The sequence below is a fragment of the Mesoplodon bidens genome (genome assembly GCF_964165515.1).
Source record: "Mesoplodon bidens genome assembly, chromosome: 11".
Taxonomy (NCBI): domain Eukaryota; kingdom Metazoa; phylum Chordata; class Mammalia; order Artiodactyla; family Ziphiidae; genus Mesoplodon; species Mesoplodon bidens.
The window spans coordinates 16324432-16350405 of record NC_138167.1 but is presented as its reverse complement, the minus strand read 5'-3'; the positions used below and the strand labels follow the sequence as shown (position 1 = coordinate 16350405).

At 35.4% G+C, this 25974-nt stretch overlaps 1 protein-coding gene across 2 annotated transcripts in view; it reads left to right on the top strand.

Moving 5' to 3' along the window:
* The first annotated feature begins 1963 nt into the window (after positions 1-1963).
* The window catches only part of SLCO1A2 (solute carrier organic anion transporter family member 1A2), a 49481-nt gene continuing 25470 nt past the window's right edge, over positions 1964-25974 (top strand). The window contains exons 1-10 of one of the 2 annotated variants that reach the window (XM_081250072.1): positions 1966-1996; positions 2112-2230; positions 6848-6989; positions 8990-9122; positions 13092-13198; positions 16130-16276; positions 18931-19029; positions 19598-19816; positions 22202-22366; positions 23702-23897. In XM_081250072.1, the coding sequence (XP_081106198.1) occupies positions 2174-2230; positions 6848-6989; positions 8990-9122; positions 13092-13198; positions 16130-16276; positions 18931-19029; positions 19598-19816; positions 22202-22366; positions 23702-23897 (1265 nt within the window). In that variant the 5' untranslated portion in view covers positions 1966-1996; positions 2112-2173. Of the gene's footprint in view, positions 2231-6847; positions 6990-8989; positions 9123-13091; positions 13199-16129; positions 16277-18930; positions 19030-19597; positions 19817-22201; positions 22367-23701; positions 23898-25974 lie in introns of both variants that reach the window. The other variant, XM_081250071.1, reaches the window with a different exon arrangement.

Genomic DNA, 25974 nt, shown 5'->3' with positions numbered 1-25974 from the left:
GCTCAATTTCTTTTCTTTTTATGGCTGAGTAATATTCCATTGCATATATATGCCACATCTTCTTTATCAGTTCATCCAATGATGGACACTTAGGTGAATAGGGATGTTTTTAGCCACTAAGATGAGTGAAGACAACTTTGATACCAAGAGGAATATGTTCTCTCCCTCTCTTATCATTTGACTGGGTAGCTATATTGAGCTCTAATATATTGAAATATAAGCAAGTGGGAGTGGAGGAAGAAAAAACATAAGGGAGAGAGATTGAGTTCTAAATGTACGAGAAGGAAAAACTGAGAGCAGTTGAGAGGTTTATGATAAAACCAGAGGTATTATAGATGAAGACCAAAAAATAGCAGTTTCCACTCATGCTATTCTATGGGTTTTTCTAAAACTAGTGTTATGTACTTGCACTATACTTAAGGTGACTTGGAATTTTATGGGAGAGATTTCAACTTGAGTTCATTTGTATTGTCATTCAGAATTGCCAAGAGTGGTCTCTCATAATTTTCACTTATGACCTATGGATTTTTTCACCACTTACATACCAAACAATTTGTATTTGATCATACACTGTCCAGTTCTATTCCAATGTGTTTATTGAAAAGTTTTACCTTTCCCAATAAAAGTATAATTTCCTTGGGATCTGGGTCCAAGTACCTTTCACAGAGCCTTATACTTCTCTACCTAGTTTATATTGTCTGTAGGACAACTTGTCTGTCTTGTTCACTGCTGAAATCCTGTGCTTAGCACAATGACTGGCATACAGTAGACTTCTGATAGATACTTGTTGTCTTCATAAAAGAATGAGTAAAGAGAATTAAGCTCATCCATAATTGTTCAGTGGCCATTGCCTTAATGTGTATAGGGGAGTGGGATTCAGGTGTTAAAAATTAGTGCCATTTGAGATATTGTTAAATGGATATTGTTCAGAGGATTTTAATCAACTAACACTGGGGATACTGTTAAGATAGCATCTGGCAACTTGAAGTAGATTTACTAGATTAAATATAGTCAGAGTGAAATACTTTGGTTTTAGTACAAAATATTGCCCTCATTTCAAGAAACGAAATAGACAAAATCTTTGACAAAGGGTTAGTAGAATTTAATAGAGTTTAAATCATCTTTTTGTTTTAGATATAAAACATTTTACATACAAAAATGTGTACCTAGGGGCTTCCCTGGTGGCGCAGTGGTTGAGAGTCCGCCTGCCGATGCAGGGGACACGCATTCGTGCCCCGGTCCGGGAAGATCCCACATGCCGCGGAGCCTATGGGCCCGTGAGCCATGGTCGCTGAGCCTCCGCGTCCAGAGCCTGTGCTCCGCAACGGGAGAGGCCACAACAGTGAGAGGCCCGCGTACCGAAAAAAAAAAAAAATGTGTACCTATATATTATATATACACATAGACACACATATATCTGTATTTATTATATATGTATACATATAGGTTTCCACTTCTATGTTTGATCTTCTCTGAAACCTCACTTCTTAACTTGCAGGATTCTTTTCCAGATCATAGAATTATTTGTTATTTTTACTTAGGCGATTTCCACGATTAAAATTCCATGTCTCCCCAGGTTTCCGTGAATCAGCAGTGCCCCAGAAAGCGTTTCCCTTCCTGAGACTCCAGGGAAGTCTTGGAACACAAAGAACTTGAAGAGGGAGCCTGGCCAAATAGAGATTTTTGAGCCTTTGTAGGCTTGCTAAAGCAGATTATTAGTACAAACAAAATCAAAGTCTGTGTGTTCCTAAAAGCAGCATTTTCATGTAAGTCCAAGGAGCTCACTTTAGTTTTATTTGCTTTGGCTAAAGAAATGAAAAGCTTTGTTTTAACCACGTGGGCATTATTTTGCAAGGGGATCATAACAAATTGTTCTAATCTTCAATTTCACTAAAGAGTTACTACAGTGATTTGATGTAACTTTTTCAATGGAAAATTAACAACTGAATCTTTTCTAACGTCATTGTTTTCTAGATATGAATCAGAAGCTTCCTAGGTATTTTTGTAACACAATGGATTCTGATTCTGTTATTCAGATTCAGTGTTTTCTTCAAAAGAATGACGCTTTATGACTTTGTCAGCAATTTAATAGATTTTTGTTTTCTTAAAAGAATAGAACTAAGAAATATCAAGATTTAAAGCATAAATATCTTGGAACACTCAGAAGAGCAACATGGGAGAAACTGAGAAAATTGAAACTCATAGAATAAGATGTCTTTCCAAGTTGAAGGTATGGACTTGCTTTGTGTGGATGTATGTATATGTACCATATATATATTTTAAAACTGAGACCTTGTAAAGTTGCTTATATCTTCATGTATTAATCTAATAATAATGTCATACTACCTGATATATTGATAAGTTCTTGCTTTAATGAAGTTGGTTTGTAACTGAGGGTGTGTCTAAATAGGATTATTGATTCAGGCAATTTAATCAGAAATAGTTTTGAGGGATTTAAATGGAAGACAGGATCTTAAACACTTTCAAGTACACATTATATTACAGTAGGATTTAATTTCCTGGATCAAAGGCCAATTTAATGTTCACTCTTCTGGGGCTTCTGAGTCAGAGGAGTATGGAGGTCTCTCCTGGAAAATGGTTCACTGGACAGAAATGCTTTGTTGATCAGTATTCAGTGATGCCTTCACAATGACCCACTAAAACAAATGTTTATTTCAAGCTTTGGCAACATACCAATCATTCTTTATAAGAAAAATGACCATTTTGTTAGCTGTTTCTGGTATTCTTGACTATTTCAGACCAAATTCTTTTTGCATAGCCTCAAAGCTATTTTGCCTTCAAACAAAATTTAAATTTATTTTAAACCAAGGAATCTGGATAATTGTCTTGATTCCACAACTAGTGTCTGCAAGTGGTTTCCAAACTGCCACCAGTTTCCTTCATATCAAAAGTCTGTTTTCTCTTTATACATGTGCAGGAAAGATCTACACATGTACCGGAAAGGGGAGAATCATGACATAGAGCTAGAAAATTACTTTTGCCTGAAATGCTCTGTTAATTATATATTTTAAAAATCCCCTTAAATTATTCCTAATTCTCATGTCCACCTCCTAACATTGAGGGGTTAAAAATAAAGACTGAGGCCCAGGCTTGGTTTATGTCGAGTTCAACTACTGACTTGCCATGTGACCTCGGAGAGGTTGCTTAACCTCCTTGTGGCTCAGTTTTCTCATCTGAAAGGGGTAACAACAGCACTCATCTCATAGAATGTTTTTCTTTTTACATCCTTCAAACAATGACTGGAATATTGTAAACATTCAATAAATATTAGCTATTATTAATAATAGCATTTGTGGATAAAGGTCAAGTATTATTTATAAACAATTGGTCCTTAATTTTTTATGACTGGAGTTTGGCAGGACTAGATATTGATCTGAAATGAGATAGCAAAATACTGCAAGCACAAGTTTATCAGGTAAAAGTAAGAGACAATCGCTTCATGATTAGCCGGGTTTCTCTGTTTCTCTGACCTTAGACATATGCTCATTAAGCAACATGTTTAGAAGAGATCAAAGGACTGTCTTCAACAAATTTGCTTCAAACTCTGGGGCATTATTAAAAGCTGGTAGGACTAGCTTTATAAATATAGAGGTTATTTTGCACTAGACATGAGTCACAATAGCCACTGGTTGCTTTCACTCTATGAAGAAAACTGTACAGGTTAGGAAGCCCATCTCAATGTTTCAGGAAAAGCACTGGGATCATGATTTATCTAGTTTCCTCTCTTAAAGTGTTAAATAAAAGAAATTATTCTCTCAAACATGATTTGTACTTTATTTGATAGGCCTTGCTTGCTTTTAAATATAAAATCTGAATTATAAAACCATGTGAAAATTGTTTACTCTCAACAATGTGCTCTGAAAAGATTTACAGTGTGATGAGAGACAGAATTTCTACAACTGGTATTTAATATAAAAGGATAAATAGCTAGAGATATAGTTATACTATCTTGGCAGCTATATAACGATATGAATTTAGACTCATATTGAGCTTTATATTTAAATGTCCCAGGTCTTTTCCACATACATTTCTATTCAGATTTCCCCAAACTAATTGGTGCAGGTAACTTTTGGTTTAGGTGTATTTAATCCTATTGAATTTCATCTTATATTCAGCTTACTTTCAGCAGTGACTACTTCTTCAAGATGTTTTTGAATACTGATTCTGTCATTCATTCAGTAAACTTGTACTGGATGCCTACTGTTTGTGAGGCATTTACTAGACCCCGAAGATACGAAGGTAAATAATATATGGATCCTATCATCGAGTTGTTTACAGTATAGTGAGGGAGAATGTTATAGGCATCCAAACACAAAAATAACGTGCACTGTGGGGAACTCCCTGGCAGTCCAGTGGTTAGGACTCTGGGCTTCTACTTCAGGGGCAAGGGTTCAATCCCTGGTCAGGGAACTAAGATCCCACATGTCACATGGCACAGCCAAACAGATAAAGTCCTTAAAAAAAAATAAAGTGCACTGTGCTGAGGGCTGTAATAAATGCAGGCACACAGCAGGGTGGGGAGATAGGGAGTGAGTGGTCAAGGCTACCTGGGAAGTAGAAAAACAAGAAAGACTCCACAATAGAAATAATGATAGAGTTGAGTTTTAAATATTGAGCATATATTTATCAGATGCACAAGGTGAAGAAAAACATTGCAAGTGGAGGACCACCTGTAAAAGAGATGTAAAGTGGCATGGTGAATTAAAAGAACTATAAATAGAACATTATGTTTAGGCACAAGCAGCAAGAGATCATAACAAAGTATATACGAGGTTTTATTTGCCATCTAAGAAGTAGGGATTTTTGTTTATGGGAAGCCACTAAAAAGTTTCAAGAAGTAGAGTCACATGCTAAATATGCATTTTATTATTTGTTTGACAAACATTTATTAAGCTCCAAATAAGTGGTGGCAGGAGGTGGAAGGGAGATTGGAGGTGGGAAAGACTAGAGGAGACTAAAATTGATTGCAGTTGTCTAAGATAAACTGTGTATACATTTGAGAGATTTCAGCATCTGGGTGGTAGTTAAAGCCATGGGAATAAGTGAGATTTCCTAGGGAGAGCATATATAGCAAAAAGTGAAGGGTATGAGACAAAAGCCTGAGAAGAGAAGACTGGATAGAAAGAGTCTAGAGATAGGTGGAGATATAGGTATGCACAGGGGGAGGGGAGGGAATTTCAGGAAGAAAAGAATGATTAATGATCTTAAATGACTCTGAGATATCAAGTTTGCTGAGGACTGAGAAGTACCTATTGGATTTGGAAATCAGGAAGTTGTTTATGACCTTTTATAGAGTAGCTTCAAGAGAGGCTAGACTGTAGTAGACTGAAGGGTGAGTGGAAGTTTCGTGTCGACAATGAATCTAGACTCTTCTTCCAAACAGCTTGATGGTAGCTGGAGCTACCATCAGGGATGAGGGAAGATTTTTAGGACAGAAATGTCTTGGATATATTTATAAGTTAGTGGGGAGAGAGGCAGTAAAGAGTATGAAAATAGAGGACGGGGTCAACAATTGATGAATAAGGATCTCAGCAATGGGAAGAATGGATTCCAGAGCATGGCTGGAGGGAGTTTCTTATACAGGAGGAGGAATACATCCTTTTAAGATGGGAGGGCAATTGGAGAGGTAGGGAGGGGTAAATTTGAAGGTGAACTTGCTGAGATAATTTGCTGGTCAAGAAGAGCACGGGGCTGAGTTGGAGACTGACAAAAAGAAAAGATTGTGACTAACCTTGAAGGGAGTGTACAAAGTGCAGTGTAAATTGTGGGGTTGGTTCAAGATTGAGAAATTGGAAGATAGAGGGGTGAGGATTTTATGGATATGAGTGTACTGGCTGGAGAGTAAATCGAATGGTCTCTCAGGATGGAAGTGTCATCAGGAAATGGAAAAGCCCTATGGCATAGGATTGCAGACTACCATTCAGGCTGACATAAATATATGTATCTATAATTTGTTGATTTTGAAACAGTAATTAATCTACCTAACTTATGATTACCCATTATACAATGCTCCTTTTTCAAATCCCTTACTAAGACCTAAATCTTTTCACTTCCAATTTAATAAAACTATCAAAATTTTAACTTTTTAATAAAACCATACTAGTTTCTGCTGATCACAATGGTTCTATCTGTTAAGTTGTCCTTGATTTTTTTGTTACAGATGGTGTCAGTCTGACTGCTGTCTGGAATTATATCAATACCTAGGAAGTGTAATTCAATATGTGGAAATTTATTGTACTGTATTCATATTCGTTTATCATAGCAAGTACCTGTTCAGTTTAGAAACATTTTTGTATGGTTTATAATTAAAATATTGTTTTAAATAAATTAACTGGCAATGAGGAGCAATAGAATGTTGTATAAATTGCATATTACTTTGTTCGAGAGAACTTAAGCAAATTTGCTACAGAAATAATGTCTTTGTGTAACGTCACATTCCTTTCTAAAAATTAACATATATGTATTCTTTTGTACCACAAATAGTGTTGCAATGCTGAAGATCAATTTAAATCGTTTGCTACATGTTATTTAGAATGATTACTTGCTTCTGTGTATGTATAAGACGTGCCCATAAAATAATGAGGCTACAAATGACCTACACAATTCAATATCACTAATCAATTAGTCCCACTTTGGATTTTCAAAGAGAGAACATAGTATGGAAGACCAGAAGAAGAGATCACTTTAAAAGCTTCTTCCAAATACAAGAGTTACTTGAGCTGGAGAAAATCAGTCTTTTGGTAGAAGATATTTTGTCAACGGGTGGCTAATGTACAATTTAAAAATAAATTTTTCATATGTTTTCTTGCACTTCTTTTCTCCCTAGATGTTTCTGTTGGCAATAACATGTGCGTATGTATCCAAAACACTATCCGGATCTTATATGAATTCCATGCTCACACAAATAGAGAGACAATTCAACATCCCAACATCTCTAGTTGGATTTATTAATGGAAGCTTTGAGATTGGTAATGAATTATTTTTCCATTACTTCTTTTTATACATTATTTTATCCAGGGAGCTAGTCTGAATTTTACTCTCCTTATTTTCCACTTTGTACCATTTAACTGACTGAATGTATTTTCTAAAATGACTTAAATAGCCTAGCTCACTTTCAAATATGTTGAGAAAATTCATTTCAATATTATCCCTGAATAACACTTAAACATCGTCACATATCCCATCATGGGACTTTTTATTCTAATAGTTAAAAATTTTTTATTCTAATAGTTCTTTGGTTAGCTAGCATGAGTAGCAGAGTGTTTAGAGTACTAATATTTAATCTATTATTTGATAACCCTTAGGGCTTTATTTTCATGTTTAGAAGATATCATGGGAAACAAAGAAATCTGTTTTCAAAAAAAAAAGCAAATATTTTTCTTCTCCTATTGTTTCTGGGAGGTTGACAATTCTCCTTTCTAAGTGCAGAGGGAAGAAGAAACAGCTTTCATATCTCGCTGAATTTATTTCAGAAACAGCCTTTAGGGAAGAATAAAGCCTATACTTAGGCTCTGATTTTTGTGGCCCACTGGGAAGATGTGAGGACAGAGAGAAAGAATGAGGAAGGGAAAGATTTCTTCTGTGAACAAACCTGCATAGAAATACAAATGTCACTCCTTTACAGTTTTGTAATGGCTTTTACTTCCTTCAAGATGAAAGTTGCCTGTAATATTTTTAATCAGTATCTGAAAGAAAAATTAGGATGGGATGGAGGCAAAACTGAAACAGGTGATGCTTGATCTTGTCTCCGAGTGCTCAGCTCTCTCAGACCTCATTCTGTGCCATCTGTTTGCTGGCTATGGAGATCCTGGCTAAGGAGTCAGAAGTCACTCCCTGTAGAGTCCCTGTGTAAACTCAGCTCGCAGTCTAATGGAGGGCATAGGTGCAAAATAATTTAACTGAATGCAGTAAGTTTGGTGACATAGGTATATGCAATGTCCTATAGGAACACAGAGGAGGGACACAACCTCACTTAAGGAAGATAGGCTCTTGAAGTAAAAGTTTTCTGGGTGACGAAACAGGGTTAGATAAGTGTGAAGAGAATTCCAATTGAAGAAGAAGCATAATGTTGAAACAGCATGGTAGCTTGTGTAGGGAGCAACATTCAGCCCAGTGTTATGGACTGGCCACACTTCAGGTGGCAATTCCTAGAATATAAGTCTGGAGAAATGGGCAAGGGTGAGAAATGGATTATTGGAGAGTTTCGTGTGTGTGTGCTATGGAACTTACCTTTTATCCTCTAGGTAATGGAGAGTCACTAAGAGATTGGCAGAGGTTATTAACATTTCTGTGTCAAGGACCTCTTTGGCAATCTGATGCCATATAATCTCAGAATAATGTAATTGCGTAAAATAAAAACCATAAGAGTACAAAGGAAGTCAATTATACTGAAATAAAATTATCAAAATATTAAAAGCAGCTTATATAATAATACTTGTATTTCTTACCATCACATTAAATAACAATATCTACACTAATTTTGAAGTAATCATCAGTGTCAATAATATTTTGAAGTATCTGCAACAACTGTAATGTTGTATGCAAATACCTGTAACTTCTGTTGGTGGTAATTGATGACAAAATCATACATACTGTTAATACTAATGTAGTTTGTGTCTACTTTCACAGTCAAAGGAAATACTAATATTAAGTTACTGAAAATAAAGATGCAGTTTTTTTTTCTCACTCAAGTTCATGGAGCACCTGATTTCTATCCATGGACTCCTTTGGGGTTTATAGATAGCAGGTCAAGAACCTCTGTTAAAAGACATTGTGAAACAGAGCTCTCCCTCAGGGCAGGGGTTGTGTCCTATTCATTTATTATTTCATTCATCCCTAGCACCAATCCCAGTATTTCAGATATTTATTATACAATAAATGCTGGATAGTCAATGATTGGGTGAGGCTGTTAATTTAGACTTTGTTCATACTAATTGAAATATTCATTTGTCACATCAATTTTTTCTAGGAAATCTTTTGTTGATTATATTTGTGAGTTATTTTGGAACTAAACTGCATAGACCTATAATGATTGGTGTTGGATGTGTGGTTATGGGCCTTGGGTGTTTCTTACAATCACTACCTCATTTCCTCATGGACCGGTAAGTACTGCAGTCTCTGATGATTTTTTTAGGTGCAACTTTCTGCAGGAAATAAGCTTGGATTTCTTTCTAGGAACAATGCTCCTAAAGACACAGAGCACTGTAATAGAAACTGCAAGGTTCAGATTCTGTTCCACCCGCCTGTTTTGTGCTCTTTTGTGCTGCCTGGCTTCCACTTACACGTCAATTTATGAAATAGAGATTTGGGACAACTCTTTTATGGAGTTGAGTCTGATGAAGAGATTCTTAGGACCTGGCAAGATTTGGGATTACTCCTTTCTAGGGACTATTTAGACACTTCTAATTACAGTTGAGTTTCTGTTTAATTATGGGTCACCAAAGGGTAGACCAGTCTGAAGGTTGATTTTCATTTTAAATTTTTATCAAAGTAATATGTGTGCAAAATTGTGAGAGGTAAAATTATATTGAAAAAAGCATTGTCCCCCACCCCTTCAACATTGCTCATATTACTCCTCTCCAGAGGCAACTACTTCCGACTCTTTTAGCTCTTTCTTCTTCTATTTGCTTCCATATTTCTAAGTAAATGTTTATCATTTTAGTTTTTGATACTTTAGTGTTATATAATATACATATTGACTTCCTACTATAAAATCATACTCACTATTCCATGTGTGTGACTATGTATTTTTCATATTTCAGCTGAACCAAGCTGTTATTTTCCCTTTCTTATATCACTTTTTATTTTCCCTGGATTTAATAATTGCCTCATTTTATATTTGATTCATTTTCTTTTTATTTCTCACTAATCATCACCAAATTCTTTACGGGTAGGACAATGTCTTCTCAATATATTCATACATATCAGAGGGTTTCATTTTTGTCTTTGAGATACCTCTCCTGTCATCATCAATTTTCCATCTGTAATCTGAACTGGGAACTCTCCAGGCCTGTTGCATGGCTGCTCCTTTGAAATTTTCACTCACCATTCTCCTTGGGAATTCGTTCTGCCTCTTTCTTCCATTCAGTTACTTACTTCCTGGGTAGTAATATCTTCTCCTTTCCTTTTCATTCTTACTCTTTTTGTGGAAAATGTCATCTAATAGGTTTCTGAGAAAGTGTGCAAGGAAAGGAATAATTTTAAGACCTTAAACATTGGGAAATATTCCTATTCTACTCCCATACCTGGTGACAGTTTGGCTGGTATAATATTCTGGTTTGAAGTTTTTTCCCTAGGGATTTTGAAGACATCATTTCCAATACTTTCTAGTGTCCAATGTTACTCTTGAGAATCCTATACCATTCTAACCCCTGTGACCAGTTTCTTTTCTCTAGGAGCTGTTGGGATTTTCCTTTAAACTCCAGAATTTGAATTTATGATAATCATGTTGGTATAAATGATTTTCCTTTATCGTGCTAGGTGCCTTCAATCTGGACATTTGTAAAAGTTACTTGTATTGCTTCTTTGATAATATTCCCCCTTCTTCCACCCCTCTACTTTCTCTTTCTAGAACTTCTACTTGTTCTTGAATATTGTTACATCCTGAGTTAAGCTTATAGTTTTCTCATCTTTTCTCTCCAATTTTCTATCTCTTTGCCTTCTTGTTATTTTTAGGGGAGATTTCTAAAGATTTCTTTTTTTTTTGATGTGGACCATTTTTAAAGTCTTTTATTGAATTTGTTACAATATTGCTTCTGTTTTAGTTTTCTAGCTTTTTTGGCTGTGAGGCATGTGGGATCTTAGCTCCCCAACCAGGGATCGAACCCGCACTCCCTGCATTGGAAGGCGAAGTCTTAACCACTGGACTGCTAGGAAAGTCCCTGGGGGAGATTTCTTTATCTTCCAAACCTTTGAATGGATTTCTAACTTTTGCTATCATATTTTTAAGTTTTAAGGACTCTTGTTCTTTGAATGTATCTTTTTAGGGAACATCTTGCCCTTATTTTAAGAATGCAATGTCTTTTCCATCTACATTTCAAGTGTACAGTTTTTTATTTGTTTTCTCTTTATCTTTATGTTATAGGCTTCCTTCGTATATCTGGTGGTCCTTGGTTAGCTATTCATATTTGAGAGAGAGGGGAATAGCAACAACAAGCTAACCAGAAGTTCTGTGGTACATGTGTAGGACTTAGTTGTTGGAGGACTTCTTCCCAGCACAGGGACTGGATGTTTTAGAGATGGCTCAGAACTGTCCATAACCTGTCAGTTAACTCAGGCAGGGATTCTCCAATCTGTTACCTGAGACATGGCAGCTTGGCTACCAGACAGGTGGGAGCGGGAGTCTCTTTTTTTACTATGTAGATTTTTCTTTTACTTAATATTCCCAGATTTTAGTATGGCCTCCTATCCTCAGTGTGCTTGTTTTGACTCTCTGCTGTCTAAGGCCACGTTCGCTGGGATGGTGGAGGGTGTCTATTATAAGGCTTTAACTTTTCCTTATACACACTTTAAACCAATCCTCTGATTTTTTGGATCATACCCACTCCTGCTTTTAGAAGTATCTTGTATCCTGCCTGAAACTTTCCAGGGATATGTGGCTCATGTTCGGTTGCTCCCCTGCAGGCACTTACTTAGGCTTGTGTTTGTTTCTCATATTTTCTAGTTCAGTGACCACTCAGCTGCTTTCCCATTTTCAAAATCTTTATCTTCTTGTCGAATTTTCAAAATCTCTTTCTCCTTGTCAAATCTTCCATTTTCTTTATCCTTGTGGCATTATGCCTTTTCCTTTACCATTTTATAATCCATCAACTGTCATTTTGCTGAAGTTTTGGGGATGAATGAACTTTGAATGGGTTATTGGGGTTTAGTGGATAAGTTAAATGAAAATGATATGTTATCTTCTCAGGTATTTCTGAAGGGATCAGAAGTTTTCAGGCAAAGAGTTTTTACTGTCCTTTTAGTTCCTATCCTGTCCAAGACAACATCAAGTAATATTCAGCTACTATTTACATTTCTTTCCACTCTCTGCCAAAGGTGTTATTTTTTTTGTCTGCAGCTGGCAAGTCTCATGGGATCATGGGTATGGAGACAGAAACCTTTGTCCACAGTTCACAGCCACTCTGTGACCATGACTGGACAACTGTTCAAAGGGGAAGGCATTTTGACGCTTTTTATTATGTTCTATAGCATAGAAATCAGAACTATCAGTGACATACAAGCATAGCACTCTTTAGCTCATTTGGAACTCAGAAGGGCCAGGTTGTTTGTGTGTGTGTCTGTGTGTGTTTTGTTTTCTTTTGTTTTTGGATTTCTCTTATCTACTAGAAATATAGAAACCAGTCCAGCATAATTTCTACTAAAGAGAGACTTAGTTGGACATATTTTCTTCCATTATTGCAGCTTATAATTTACTTTCTGAGAAAGGGCATGGGATCTTGTGGTAATTTGCCTAAGATAATATGGTCACAGTGTATTAACCCTTTTGTTCTTATGAGAAGAGAAAAACTCATTACATTGCACTGTCACAGTGTTTGAATCTCCACAGGTCTCTCATTATGATGGGCAAATATTTTGTTTTCCTTGGGGATTGATGAATGCATGAAGGGATTATTGTTTGAATTCTCAGAAAGTGGGGTATATTTTTTATGAGCAAACCTCAGAGAATCCAAAGTTGGAAAATTGTTTGTTGTGTTGTTTTTCCTCCCAAAGCTTTATATTCTTTATTATACTTTGTAGAGTCTATTATTTTTCTTCCTTTTTGTTCCTTATCCACAGTAATTATTTCCAGGAAATGATCACCTAAAAACCACAAAGCATTGATGTTAGGTAATCTAAAGGATAGACCATACATATGCAGATAATTGAAAGCTGTCAATGAATTGCACATTTTCGTGAGTGGCAAGTTCTTTTTGATGATATCAATCTATGATGATTGGGTGGCAAAGATGAAAAGACATCTGCTTTCCTGGGTTTGGACGTTGTATCTTAAGTGAAGCAGGAGCATCTTCACAATGCTCACATTGTCCTCATTGGCTCCTTAACACAAATGTGTTTTCCCTGTGTTCATACAGATATGAATATGAATCTACAGTTTCAGTTTCTGGTAATTTGTCCTCAAACAGTTTCTTGTGTATGGAAAATGGAACCCAGATTTTCAAACCAACAGAAGATCCATCAGGTTGTCTGCTTCATTTTATTCCTTTAGTTAATTTGTAACTGAACACTTTCTGTGCAGGGTCTTTAAATGAGTTATTGGGTTTGGTTAAGTAAGCTAGAGGAACAAAAAGATATTTTTTCCCCTCTAAAGGATTTTAGAGAGGATCACGGAGGAGAATAGGCATGGCTAATAACAGAAAATGTTATCCCTCTTATATTTGAATATACCTATTAAGACTGCCTTGTCTGTTCTTTAAAATGGTTATTTAAAAATCAGTCAAAGGGGCTTCCCTGGTGGCGCAGTGGTTGAGAGCCCGCCTGCTGATGCAGGGGACACGGGTTCGTGCCCCGGTCCGGGAAGATCCCACATGCCGCGGAGCGGCTGGGGCCGTGAGCCATGGCCGCTAAGCCTGCGCGTCTGGAGCCTGTGCTCTGCAGCGGGAGAGGCCACGACAGTGAGAGGCCCGTGTACCGCAAAAAAAAAAATCAGTCAAAGACTTCCACCCAAGGGCCACTGTAAAATTAATTCCTTAGCCGAAAACATCTTAGAAGGATGGGTTTATACTGATGATTTGGTCTATACAATTATCTAAATAGGAAACAGAGGTAGAAACAAAGTTCAAAAGATTTGTGTTATATTATTTATATTCTATAGCAGGCAAAGCAGGCAAATATGCTATAGTTCTGAATACTTTAGTCTCTTTCTACTGAACTAGGAACTTGTCTTTTTTGCCCAGTTGTCCCTCTTTACCAGAGACTACTTCCTAATCCAGCACGATAGTGTACAATAATGGTGTTTCTTCCAGGTTCTTGCAGTCCCAGGCACCAACATACCTGCCTCTGGTCCTTCATGTGCTAAAGGACCTGCATAATCTGGTGATACTTAGTCTATAGGTGACCCTGTTAATTTACCTCAGACCACAACTTCTTTTCCTGTGATGGGCACATTTTCAGGCTGGATTCATATTAGTGGAAGTTATGGTGGTTCCTTAGGCTGGGAATTTCACTGCCAGCATGGAATAAGAGGGAATCAAAATAGTTCAAATGAGTACAAGAATAGCTGTCTCTGAAACTCTAAATCAAAGGAACCCCCTGGGGAAACAAAAGAAAACAGTGACATCAGCAATAGACCGCGTTCTCTCCTTGAGTTGGCTTTTGCCAAAGAATGACTCAGGTCCTGTTTCCTATTTTTCCTAATATGCATTGTAGTAGATAAACAAAACCTTCCCAGTTGGGTGTATCTCCAGGGAAATGTGTTGATTCCTTAATCACCTGATATTTTCAGTTTTGCCCTAGAGGAAACCTGGAGTTTGCCTATGATCTATAGACATAAACACTGTGCTCATCATAGATAAAAATATGAATACCCAGCAATGGAGACTATGATTTTCTGGACTGGGAATGATTGAGAGATAGCCTCACAAGAAATTTTGAGACTCAGCTGTGTTCAGGACCCTCATATCTGTGGGTGGCAGTTTACTAATCATCGGGAAAATGCAAATCAAAAACCACAATGAGATATTATCTTACACCTGCCAGAATGGCTGTCCTTAAAAAGGTAACAAATAACAAATATCGGTGAGGATGTGGAGAAAAGGGAACACTTGTACGCTGCTGATAGGAATCTAAATTGGTGCAGCCACTATGAAAAACAGTATGGGGGCTCCTCAAAAGATTAAAAATAAAACTAACATAGGATCTAAAAATTCTACTCCTGGATATATATATATATATACATATCTGAAAAAAACAAAAACACTAATTCAAAAAGATACATGCACCCCAATGTTCATAGTAGCATTATCTACAATAGCCAAGATATGGAAGCAACCTAAGTGTGCATCAACGGATGAATGGATAAAGAAGACGTGGTGAATACATACACAGTGGAATATATTACTCAGCCACAGAAAAGAATGAAATTTTGCCATTTGCAACAACATGGATGGACCTGGAGGGTATTATGTTTAGTGAAATAAGTGAGAAAAAGAGAAATACTGTATGTTTTGACTTATATGTTGAATCTAAAAAATGAAACAAATGAATAAATATAAGAGAACAGAAACAGACTCATACATGCAGAGAACAAACTAGTGATTACCAGTGGGGAGAAGGGTGGGGGGGGGAAACAGGAGGAGGGGATTAAGAGGTACAAACTACTAGGTATAAAATAAATAAAAGGATGTAATGTACAACACAGAGAATGTTGCCAATGTTTTATAATAACTTTATATGGAGTATAATCTATAAAAATATCAAATTACTATGTTGTACACCTGAAACTAATATAGTATTGTAAGTCACTGTACTTCAATTTAAAAAGAAGTTATTTGGTGATCACAGTATACAGTGGGCTCTATAGAGAAAATGTGATTACTACTCAGTTAAATATTTTTCATTTCTATAAAGTAATTAGAACTGTAGAGAATTCAAAACTCAGTGAGCCTCTTACATAAATCTTATAAATATAGTCTCAATTCTAGGAAGAGATGTTTGTGTTTTTTCCTCTCCCCAAAGTTAGTATATATATTGGGTAACACTTATAACAGCTAACTAAGTTTAGTAGTTGCTGGTAAACTAACTCTCTGGAGGGAAATAAAAAAAAGCCTTGATTTTTAGTGTTTATCAATTTCTGTGGTGTAAATACTCTCATCAAACTACCAGCATGTTATCACTAAATACTGAATTGGGAAGAGATGTATATACTCATCTCTCCCCAGCCAGTAGGAACTGGCTCCAGCGTACCACTTATTGTTGGCCATACATAAGTACTCTGTCAGAAAGTGCAAGAGGGATGGCCCAGTGAGTCATTGTTGGCATAGTAAATTGTTGGCCAGGTGCCATGGTCACATAAGAACTGTGAAATGCTTACCTACCAAAAACTTAGAATTAAGTATTGCTAATATTTCACTACCAAAACACTAATGTAATGTCTTTTTTTCTTTTAATGCAGAATGTGTGAAGGAAGTTAAATCATTAATGTGGGTGTATGTACTAGTTGGAAATATTATACGTGGAATTGGTGAAACTCCCATCATGCCTTTGGGTATTTCCTACATAGAGGATTTTGCCAAATCTGAAAACTCTCCTTTATATATTGGTGAGTTGGAAAAAATCTGCCTTAGTCTCTTTTTCAGGACAGTAAGCTCCTTGAGCATGGATATTAGCTATTTATTTGGATGCTTAGTGATTTCCAGAATGATGAACAGTGCTTTGGCACAACTGGCCATCATTTAAAGTTTGTTGAATGGAGCAATTATGGGCTAACTCCAAATAAGCCACTTTGCTAAATCTGCTTTTTACTATTGAAAATGCCATTAAACTAGTGTCCCTGGAGTTCTATTTGACTCCTCCATTTGCTGGGCACCACTCTATACCCAATCTGTTAAGAGATTTAGCAATGTTTTCTCCAAAATGTCTCATATTTCTCACTATTTTCATTACTTCTATTTTTGTTCAGGTGTTCATCACTTCATGTATATGTTATTATAATTTCTATATTGCTCATTTTATCTGTAGTATTTATAATCAATTTCTTATAAACATTCTTGCAGTATAATTTTTCTTAACTATTTTAAATATCTTCTCTTTAATGTTGATGAAACATACTGACTCTATCTATTAAATATGAGCTCTCCACTTATTACTAGCTCTACACTCAGTTTATCTATTTAGTTTCCTATATAGTTTCTCTTTATCACAATTTCTTTATAATAGCCAGGCTGTTTCATATTTTTCACAAATATCTGTCTTCATAATTTTGGTAATGTTTCCTGAAAATTCATTTTCTAAAATCTATCAGTATCTCCCACAATAGGCAACTTAAGATCCACCTTGTATGTTGTCTTACAATCTACTGAATATTCTTAATTTATTATGCATAACTTGCTTATATTCCTTAGTTACTCCATCTGTTTTTGGTTATAAAATCATAACTTTGAGTACAGGGACATTTTTCTGTTAAAGTAGAAATATCTTTTTAAAACCAGAAAAGTCAAAGTGGGTGAGAGAAGACAGTAACAGAGCTACATGTAATGAGGAGATTAAAATATTTAGGAATTATTATCCCAAGCAACTTTGGGTGATTTTGATGACTCACTGATTTTGCAATAATCTTTTTCAGTGTTTTTCTATTCAGTCTTTGAAATCCATTCACATACTTATATTGAAAGATTACAGAATGCTCACCTGCAATAAATTAACAAACACCTTGTTAAAATATGTATTTCTTTTTTCAACAAATATTAGGGTGTATAACACATAGAAACAATGGATAATCTCTACATGTATTAAGATGAATAAGACATTGTCCATATAAAGTTTAGTATGTAAATAAGTACATAATTATAAATCAATAAAATCTGATAAATATGTGTATATTTAAATTTGAAAATTGAAGTAATAATTATTAATTAATAATCCATGTATAATTAAATAATTATAAGTCAATTAACTATACATCAAGAAAAGAGTTCCATGTATGGCTCTGGAGTTTAGGAGAGAACATAAAAGCTGGACATAAAATTTAAGAATCTTCTATACAGAGACAAAAAGTAAAATCAAGAGGGAGAAATGGGGTTGCCATAGGAGGTCAGATGCTACATAGTGAGGAGCCCTAGGATAAAATACTAGGGAATGCTTCTACTTAAGTGAATAGAGTAAGAGGAAGAAAACTCAAGAAGGGGTAGTCATAAGGGACAAGACTAAGAGAATAAATGAATGTATAGTTTTGTATCAAGTGGTAGATTTGGGAGTGAAGCTTTCCTGAGGAATATGCCACAAGATATTTATCATAACATAGTATTTATTTAAAAATCCTCAAAAATATGACTGTAGAAGGCAACAAAAGAATTTTGCTCTATACTGTGACTTTCTCAATAGTAAGATCCCAGCTGTAATACTGAAGGAACCATAGAATCAAAATATCCACCCATGATACAGTAGTGATAATTCTATTCCAATATCAGACACAGTAATAGTTTACTCACAAGACACAACAAAACTCACTGAAAAAGGCCATCACTTTAACCAGTCTGTAATACCACAAGAGAAAATGGCTTTGAATCATAATAGGGACAATCCCACTAATCTCATTTTTTTTTTTTTTTTTTTTTTTTTTTTGCGGTATGCGGGTCTCTCACCGTTGTGGCCTCTCCCGTTGAGGAGCACAGGCTCCGGACGCGCAGGCTCAGTGGCCATGGCTCATGGGCCCAGCTGCTCCGCGGCCTGTGGGATCTTCCCGGACCAGGGCACAAACCCGTGTCCCCTGCATCGGCAGGCGGACTCTCAACCACTGCGCCACCAGGGAAGCCCAATAGAATTTAACGATTCCCATTTCCTTAGTTTTATTTCAAAATTATTATTAAGGAGTGAAGTCATACATACACACTGATAATTTTAAGTAAGTTAGTCTTTCATAAGAGAAAAGGAATATTTTCATCTTGGAGAAGGGCATTTGCACACATTATGGTCACCCTGCTGCAGCCAGTCGCTTCTAACTGCAGATCTTTAACTGTAACCGAGTGTGAAAGAGAATTTGGAGGCTTAGAGAAAGTGGCTTCAAATTAGGAGGCTCCTGTTTCAACATTTAAACAAACATCCTTGTTACTTATACGCACACCAAGTTTAATTTTCTTACAGATTGAACACATAAGGCAAAAACATCTAAGGTAAAAACAATTCAATCTTCAGACTCTTCATGGGATTAGAACTCTTTATGTGGGTGTATAACTTCATATTTTCCTTTATTTCTAGGGTTTATAGAAACAGGAGCTATCATTGGTCCTTTGATTGGACTTTCATTAGCGTCATTCTGTGCAAATGTTTATGTTGACACTGGATCAGTGAACACAGGTAACTCCATAAAATCTATTTATACAGTGTCTAAAGTACACAAAGCAACATCAGGTATGTTATCACATTTAATTGTTACTTTACCTGACCCTCAGTTAGATAGAATCTCCACTTTCCAGGTGACCAAATTGAAGTTGAGGAGTTTAAATAATTTTCAATATTTCAAACCAGTGAGCAGGAGAGCAAGATACAGTGCTGATCTTCTGCCTCAAAATCCAGTGCTCTTTCTACTGCACTAATCATATTTCTTGTTTTCAAAAGATTTAAGCACATAGGTTTGAATTCTTTTTAAATCAAGCAATCATTTGAGGATAATGAAATAGAACTTGTAGCTCTTTAATATGTACCTATTTATAAATTCCTTACATGATAGGACAGATAGTCAAACTAGCTTATTGCTAGACAGTATTGTAACACCACATATTGTCGACAAGTTTTATCAATGTCTGAGTTATATGCAAATTCTGTACTTGGATAGAACCTGACAATTATAATTGTAATAATTTTCTATAGTTCATAAAGGAAATAATGACTCAAGCTAATAAAAAATATGTGTATCTCTTTACAGATGATCTGACCATAACCCCCACTGATACTCGTTGGGTTGGTGCATGGTGGTTTGGCTTTTTGGTTTGTGCAGGAGTAAATGTGCTTACTGCCATTCCTTTTTTTGTTTTGCCCAAAACACTTCCAAAGGAAGGACTAGAGGATATTGCTGAGACCGTTAAAAATGACAAAGAAGAGAAACAAAGTGAAGTCAGGAAGAAAAGGGCTGGAATCACTAAAGGCAAATATAAACATTTTATGTTTTACAATTTACTTTTTATTTTCTATAGTCGTGTCTGTATCTTAGGCTATTACAATATGCTAGGCTGAGTTAAAACAATTTGTCACTGACAGTCAGCAGTCAATAATGTCTAGCTGTGCTACTACAATAATGTTTTCGCATGCTACCACATGGGAGTGAATGATATAGTTTAGAACCTGACTTAGATCAGCATTTATATGAAATTTTATGTCAATCTGGGTACTCAACAAATAAATAAATAAATAAATAAGGTCCCATCTGCCTTAAAAAATCTATTTTACAGAGAGCATAGGTCTAATTAAAAATGAAACTCAAACCAAGAACAAAAGGAGGAAAAAAATATACGCTAATCCAAATAAGTACCATATAGGTCTGAAACCAAAAGTATTAGCTGAGCTGTGAGCTTCTTGGAAGTTAAGGCAGAAAAGAAAAAAGGCACCTCAATTATAGGTCATATAATTATCTCTATTTGAGAGTGGAAAGGATAACAATTCTTAAAGAGAAATTGTTGCCCAAGTAACAAGTTGTAAAAAAAAGAAAAAAATTATATGATGTACAATACAGGTAATATTGAGTCACATAGTTGTTTTCCAGCAAATTCAGGAGCATATTTCATGTAACAGGTTTTTTTTTTTTTGGTATAGATCCTCAATAAAAGCTCAAATAGTAATCTACAGAAGGTGTATCTATGGGAAACTAAGTAAGATAATCTATGTATAGTATTCAGGAATACTCGTTCTCAAACTTGGCCACATATTGGAATCACCTAGGGAATTTTTTAAATTACTGATGCATGGAAATTTTCTAGTATTACCCAGAGGTCTAATTTAATTAGTATAAGGTATGGCCTGGGCCTTGGAATTCTTAAAGAGTGTCCATTTGGAAGGTGGTGGGGGGGCTTAGTTTCCTTACCTCAAAGATAGGGATAAAATACTATGTATAATTATAAAGTTGTTGGGCGAAGGTAAAAGGAGTTCTGACACATATTACTATTATTATTGCTTACTAGTATTATTATTGTTGATGTTGCCACTGCTACCATCACCCGTAAATTATAATATCAATTTGCACAGAATTTTTAGCAGTTACAAATTCACTTAAACCACAATTGAACATAATTTAATACTTCTCATATCATTAGGAGCCAATTCAGAATCTTACAAATTCTCAGAGTCCTTACGATTATATTCACAACTCTTGTCAAAGGGCCGGTATGGACTAGTAGGGAATTTTAACACAGAATATCATTTATAGTCTGCAAGATAAACTAGGAAAGGGCTTAACTTAGTACATGACATCTAGAAAAGAAATTGAAACTCCTGAGACACATCTATTAGGACAGTATGTCAACAAACATGAGTGACCTCAAAAGCTCCAAAGAGCTGTGAACACAAGTCACTTCTCTGCCTTGTACTTTATTCATAAATATGAATTCTGCAACTAGAATTCATTTATTTGCACTAAACTGTGCTTCCTCCTCTTCCAAGTTGTTTACTGATTGATACTTTGCTAGATTGGATTTTAGGCTGTTTATTAAGCAAACCAGGATAATACACAATAAGTAAGGAAATCAAGACAGAGAACATGAAGACAGGAAAAATGAAAAGAAACTGTAAGTGAGACTTTGACCCAAAATGGAGACAGTGTGACCTAGAACATTTGCTAGAGCTGGCCACAAATTTGGCTCGAGCTTTGTCTGTCCACACAAACAGGAAAACATTTGGTTAACTCATTTACATGGTCTTTAGTATATAGCAAATGAATCAGGATCTCAGGGAGTGAGACCTGGGGGTTGGTATTTTAAAAGACTGTGAACCGTTAGAAGCAAAGAAATGCCTAGTACTTGAGAAAATTTACATGTCATGAATTTCCACATCTAACTACATTTTAAATGTTCAGGAATGATTAATCAATATATGAGTGTGAACTTCTTTATCAAATTGATTTCCTTCCTGGCTTTAGAGGACAGAACAGGAGAACAAGCATCTTTCATTCTAGATGATCTCTACAGAAGAGAGGATATTAGTACAAGTAAAAGAGAAGGATAAGAAAGAAATGGTGTGAACTCGGACAATATTTTTGTCATGTAATAGTTATACTTTTTCCTTAAGACATGTTAGTAACTTAGTGAAGGCAAAACGACTGTGTTCTGATCACTTCCCACTCAGCTGCCTCACTGTCTTGCAGAAGCTACCAAAACAATGATACAACTTTAGCTTTCAAGGGGCAAAAATAATCAAGAAACGCAAGTGCATTATAAAACAGGAAAACATACTTTAGAGAGGAGGTTGATGTTTCAGAAAAAGTCAGTCATAAAATGCAAAGCCAAGTTTGTATGACACTGTTGTCATCCTTTCCTTTCAGATTTTTTACCATTCATGAAAAGTCTTTTGTGCAACCCAGTTTATATGCTTTTCATACTAGTAAGTGTGCTGCAATTCAATGCATTTGTCAATATGATCTCCTTCATGCCTAAATATCTGGAACAGCACTATGGAAAATCAGCTTCAGATGCAATCTTTCTCATTGGTATGTTTGTTCTTCTCTGCAATTGTAGCCCACCTTTTCCCCCACGAAATGGTGAATAGTGTGATGATGGGTCTAGGAAACTCCTTAATTGAAATCTGTTAGGATATTTTTGCCTCTGGTAATCTCCCCCCATCTGCTCTCCAGGGAAAACAAGAGAGGGTAAGCAAGGGAAGAAGCCAGAAAATCCTGGTTTTCTTCTTTCTTTGGCTCTTCTTGTAGTCAGAATGCAAATCTGAAATATTTGTGGAAAGTTTAGGGAATGTACAAGTTAGATACAATTTTCAGATTTGTAACTCATTTATGTAAAAAGGAAGACAGAGTTAACTCATCAGGAATTTTGTTTCACATCCAGGTTTTACTTTTTTGGCTCCAATTCATGAATTCCGTGGTTTCTAACTTAGTTCCCTGGCTCCCCTGGTGTTTTGAGATGTCTCTGCAGCCCATACATTCTGATTTTCCTGCAACCACACTAACCTCAGTGGTTCTACTCCACCCTGAGTTTCTCCTGGGATCTTTTTTTACTGTTTTGAAAAGAGAATTTCCAGATTACATGTACCCACATCACCTAGAGTGTTCGTTAAAAGTTCAGATACCTGGGATCCATCTCAAATATACTAAATTAGACTCTCTGGAATGGGACTTGAGATTGGATATTAAACAAGCTCTCCCAAGAGTGTGATTCAGTGAACAGACCCTGGCACTGTAAGGATGAAACCTAGGGCTGTCTTTTCCCTTTCTTTTTCCTTTTTTGGGGGGGAGGATTGGGGGAGGGAGAGTGCTAGTCAGTAGCAGCAAGACATGAAATGTAAAGACACTTGACAATCCCAGGCTCAGCAAAGTACCTCTAAAATACCTTGAGCTGAGTCAAATTCTTAACAATCAGAGTGGGAATAAAAAGCTGCTGAATCATACAAATCATTCTATGTATGATTATATAATACTGTATATATTATATACAAATCATTATATATATAATCCCACCCGAAAGAATGGAAAGCAACAAATGACTGGTCGACTTTGACTTGTCACTTCTACCTAGATCCGAAGGAAAGAGATATAGACCATGATCCCTGCATACAAGAAATTTACAAATTACTGCTATTAATTAAATGAATGACAATGATAAGTCTTCCAAAATATATTTCAGTGTTGTGGGGCATTTAAAAATCTCTCTGTATGTAATACATAACTAAGTGGGGATAAATTTAAATTAGACTTCTTCACTATGAGTTGAACCTAAATGGTTTTTTAAGTGAGACATATTAGATAAATGTGTTATCATATTTTTTCCTTTGCTAAGTCACTTTGTACATAATATTTTACTTGCATTTATAGGTATTTATAACTTACCTCCAATATGCATTGGATATATAGTTGGTGGTTTAATTATGAAGAAGTTCAAGATTACTGTCATACAAGCTGCCCACATAGGATGTTGGTTATCTTTAATTGAGAATCTTCTCTATTTTTTGTGTTTTCTCATGATCTGTGATAATTCTTCAGTTGCTGGCATAACCACCTCTTATGAAGGGTATGTTGTTTTCTAATGAATGTCATACTCTTTCAAAAGTTAATAACATATTTTCTACAGTGATTACTAATGACCAGATTATTTGCTAATTGGAGTTAATGGCAGGAATTTGTGGTCTTTCTCCATCTTATTAAAGAGGTTGGGAATATATCACAGAGTTAGTGAGCTTATGATTGCATGTGTGTGTGTGTATGTGTGTGTGTGTGTTTGTCTTTGTGATATCCTAGTAGATAGTAAATGAATATCACAGAAACTAGTTATGGTTTTAGGTTGTATTAGGATGTGTTATTCATACATTTTATACAACCATAAATAGGTAAAATTAAGAGTTGACTATACAGTCTCAATCACCTTTATATGGTTCCACAATGGGCTTAAATTTAACGTAACTGGATCCTAATACATGATATATCGATGTTTATATAAATCTGTATATTTTATTTGTATAGGTATATCTATATTGTTGAATGGTTTTAGATTTGCATTTTGAGGGTTACCTGGGTTCACAGGAAGGTTTTGCATAGTGATATGAATTTTTAAAAGTCATTTGTAGGACATATCTAGATAATAGAGTGATTAGTTGAAATGAAGAGCATCCTAAAATGGTCCCTTTAAGATTATCAAGGACTATACAATTGGAATAATATTAAATACATAATCATAAAAGTAATTTATGTATTATCTTATTTGAGTCTTGCAAATTCCATTTAAGATAGCTGTTGTTATTTCCATTTTACAGATGAAGAATTGAGATTCAGAGAGATTAAATGACAAAGGGAGGTCATGGAAAACCTCTTCAACTCCATCAATATATAAAAATAGAATTTAAAATTGGTAAAATCTTAAAGATTATCTCCATCTCCAATTATCCTGATTCCCAGAGCATATATGTAAAAAGGCATAATCTAGTCATGAGTCAGGACTTTAATTCAGTTTCTAGACTCCCATGCTAGCGTTCTTTTCATCATATTACATTGAACATAAGAAAAGTAATCTTGTTAGACCTTTAGATCTGTTTTTAAATTGAAGCATAGTTGATTTACAATGTGTTAGTTTCAGGTGTACAGCAAAGTGATTCAGTTACAGACACACACACACACACACACACACACACATATATATATATATTCTTTTTCAGATTCTTTTCCATTATAGGTTATTACAAGATATTGAATATAGTTCCCTGTGTTATACAGTAGTTCTTGTTGTTTATTTTATATAAACTATTCATTTTTTATATAATTCTATTTATTTTTTATAGTGTATATCTGTTAATCTCAAACTCCTAATTTATCCCTCCATTCTTTCCACTTTGGTAACCATAAATTTGTTTTCTTCATCTGTGAGTTTGTTTCTGTTTTGTAAATAAGTTCATTTGTATCATTTTGTTTAGATTCCACCTTAGTGATATCATATGATATTTGTCTTTCTCTGTGTTAGACCCCTTTTAAAAAACGTTTTTTCCCTGGTTTTATAGAGATATAATTGACAAAAAACATCATGTAGGTTTAAGGTGTATAATCTGATGATTTGACACATTATACATTGCAAAATGATTATCACAATAAGGTTAGTTAACACATCCATCACCTCACATATTTACAGTTTTGTGTGTGTGTATGGTAACTTCTAAGATCTACTCTCTTGGGAACTTTAAAACATACAGTATTGTTAACCATAGTCACTAGGATGTACATCGTATCCCCAGAACTTATTCACCTCGTCTCTGCAAGCTTGTTCCTTTGACCACCTTTCCCCATTCCTTTTCCTACCTCCCAGCAATCACCAATCTACTGTTTCCATGAGTTCAGTTTTTTTAGATTCCACAAATAAGTGAGATCATATAGCATTTTTCTTTCTCTTTCTGACTTACTTCACTTTGCATAAAGCCCTCAAGCCTCATCCATATTGTTGCAAATGGCAGGATTTCCTTCTTTTTCTATGGTGGGTGATATTCCATATTGTGTGTGTGTGTATATATATATATACATATACCACATTTTCTTTATCCATTCATCTGTCAATGCACACATAGGTTATTTCTATGTCTTGGTTACTGTGAATAATGCTTCAATGA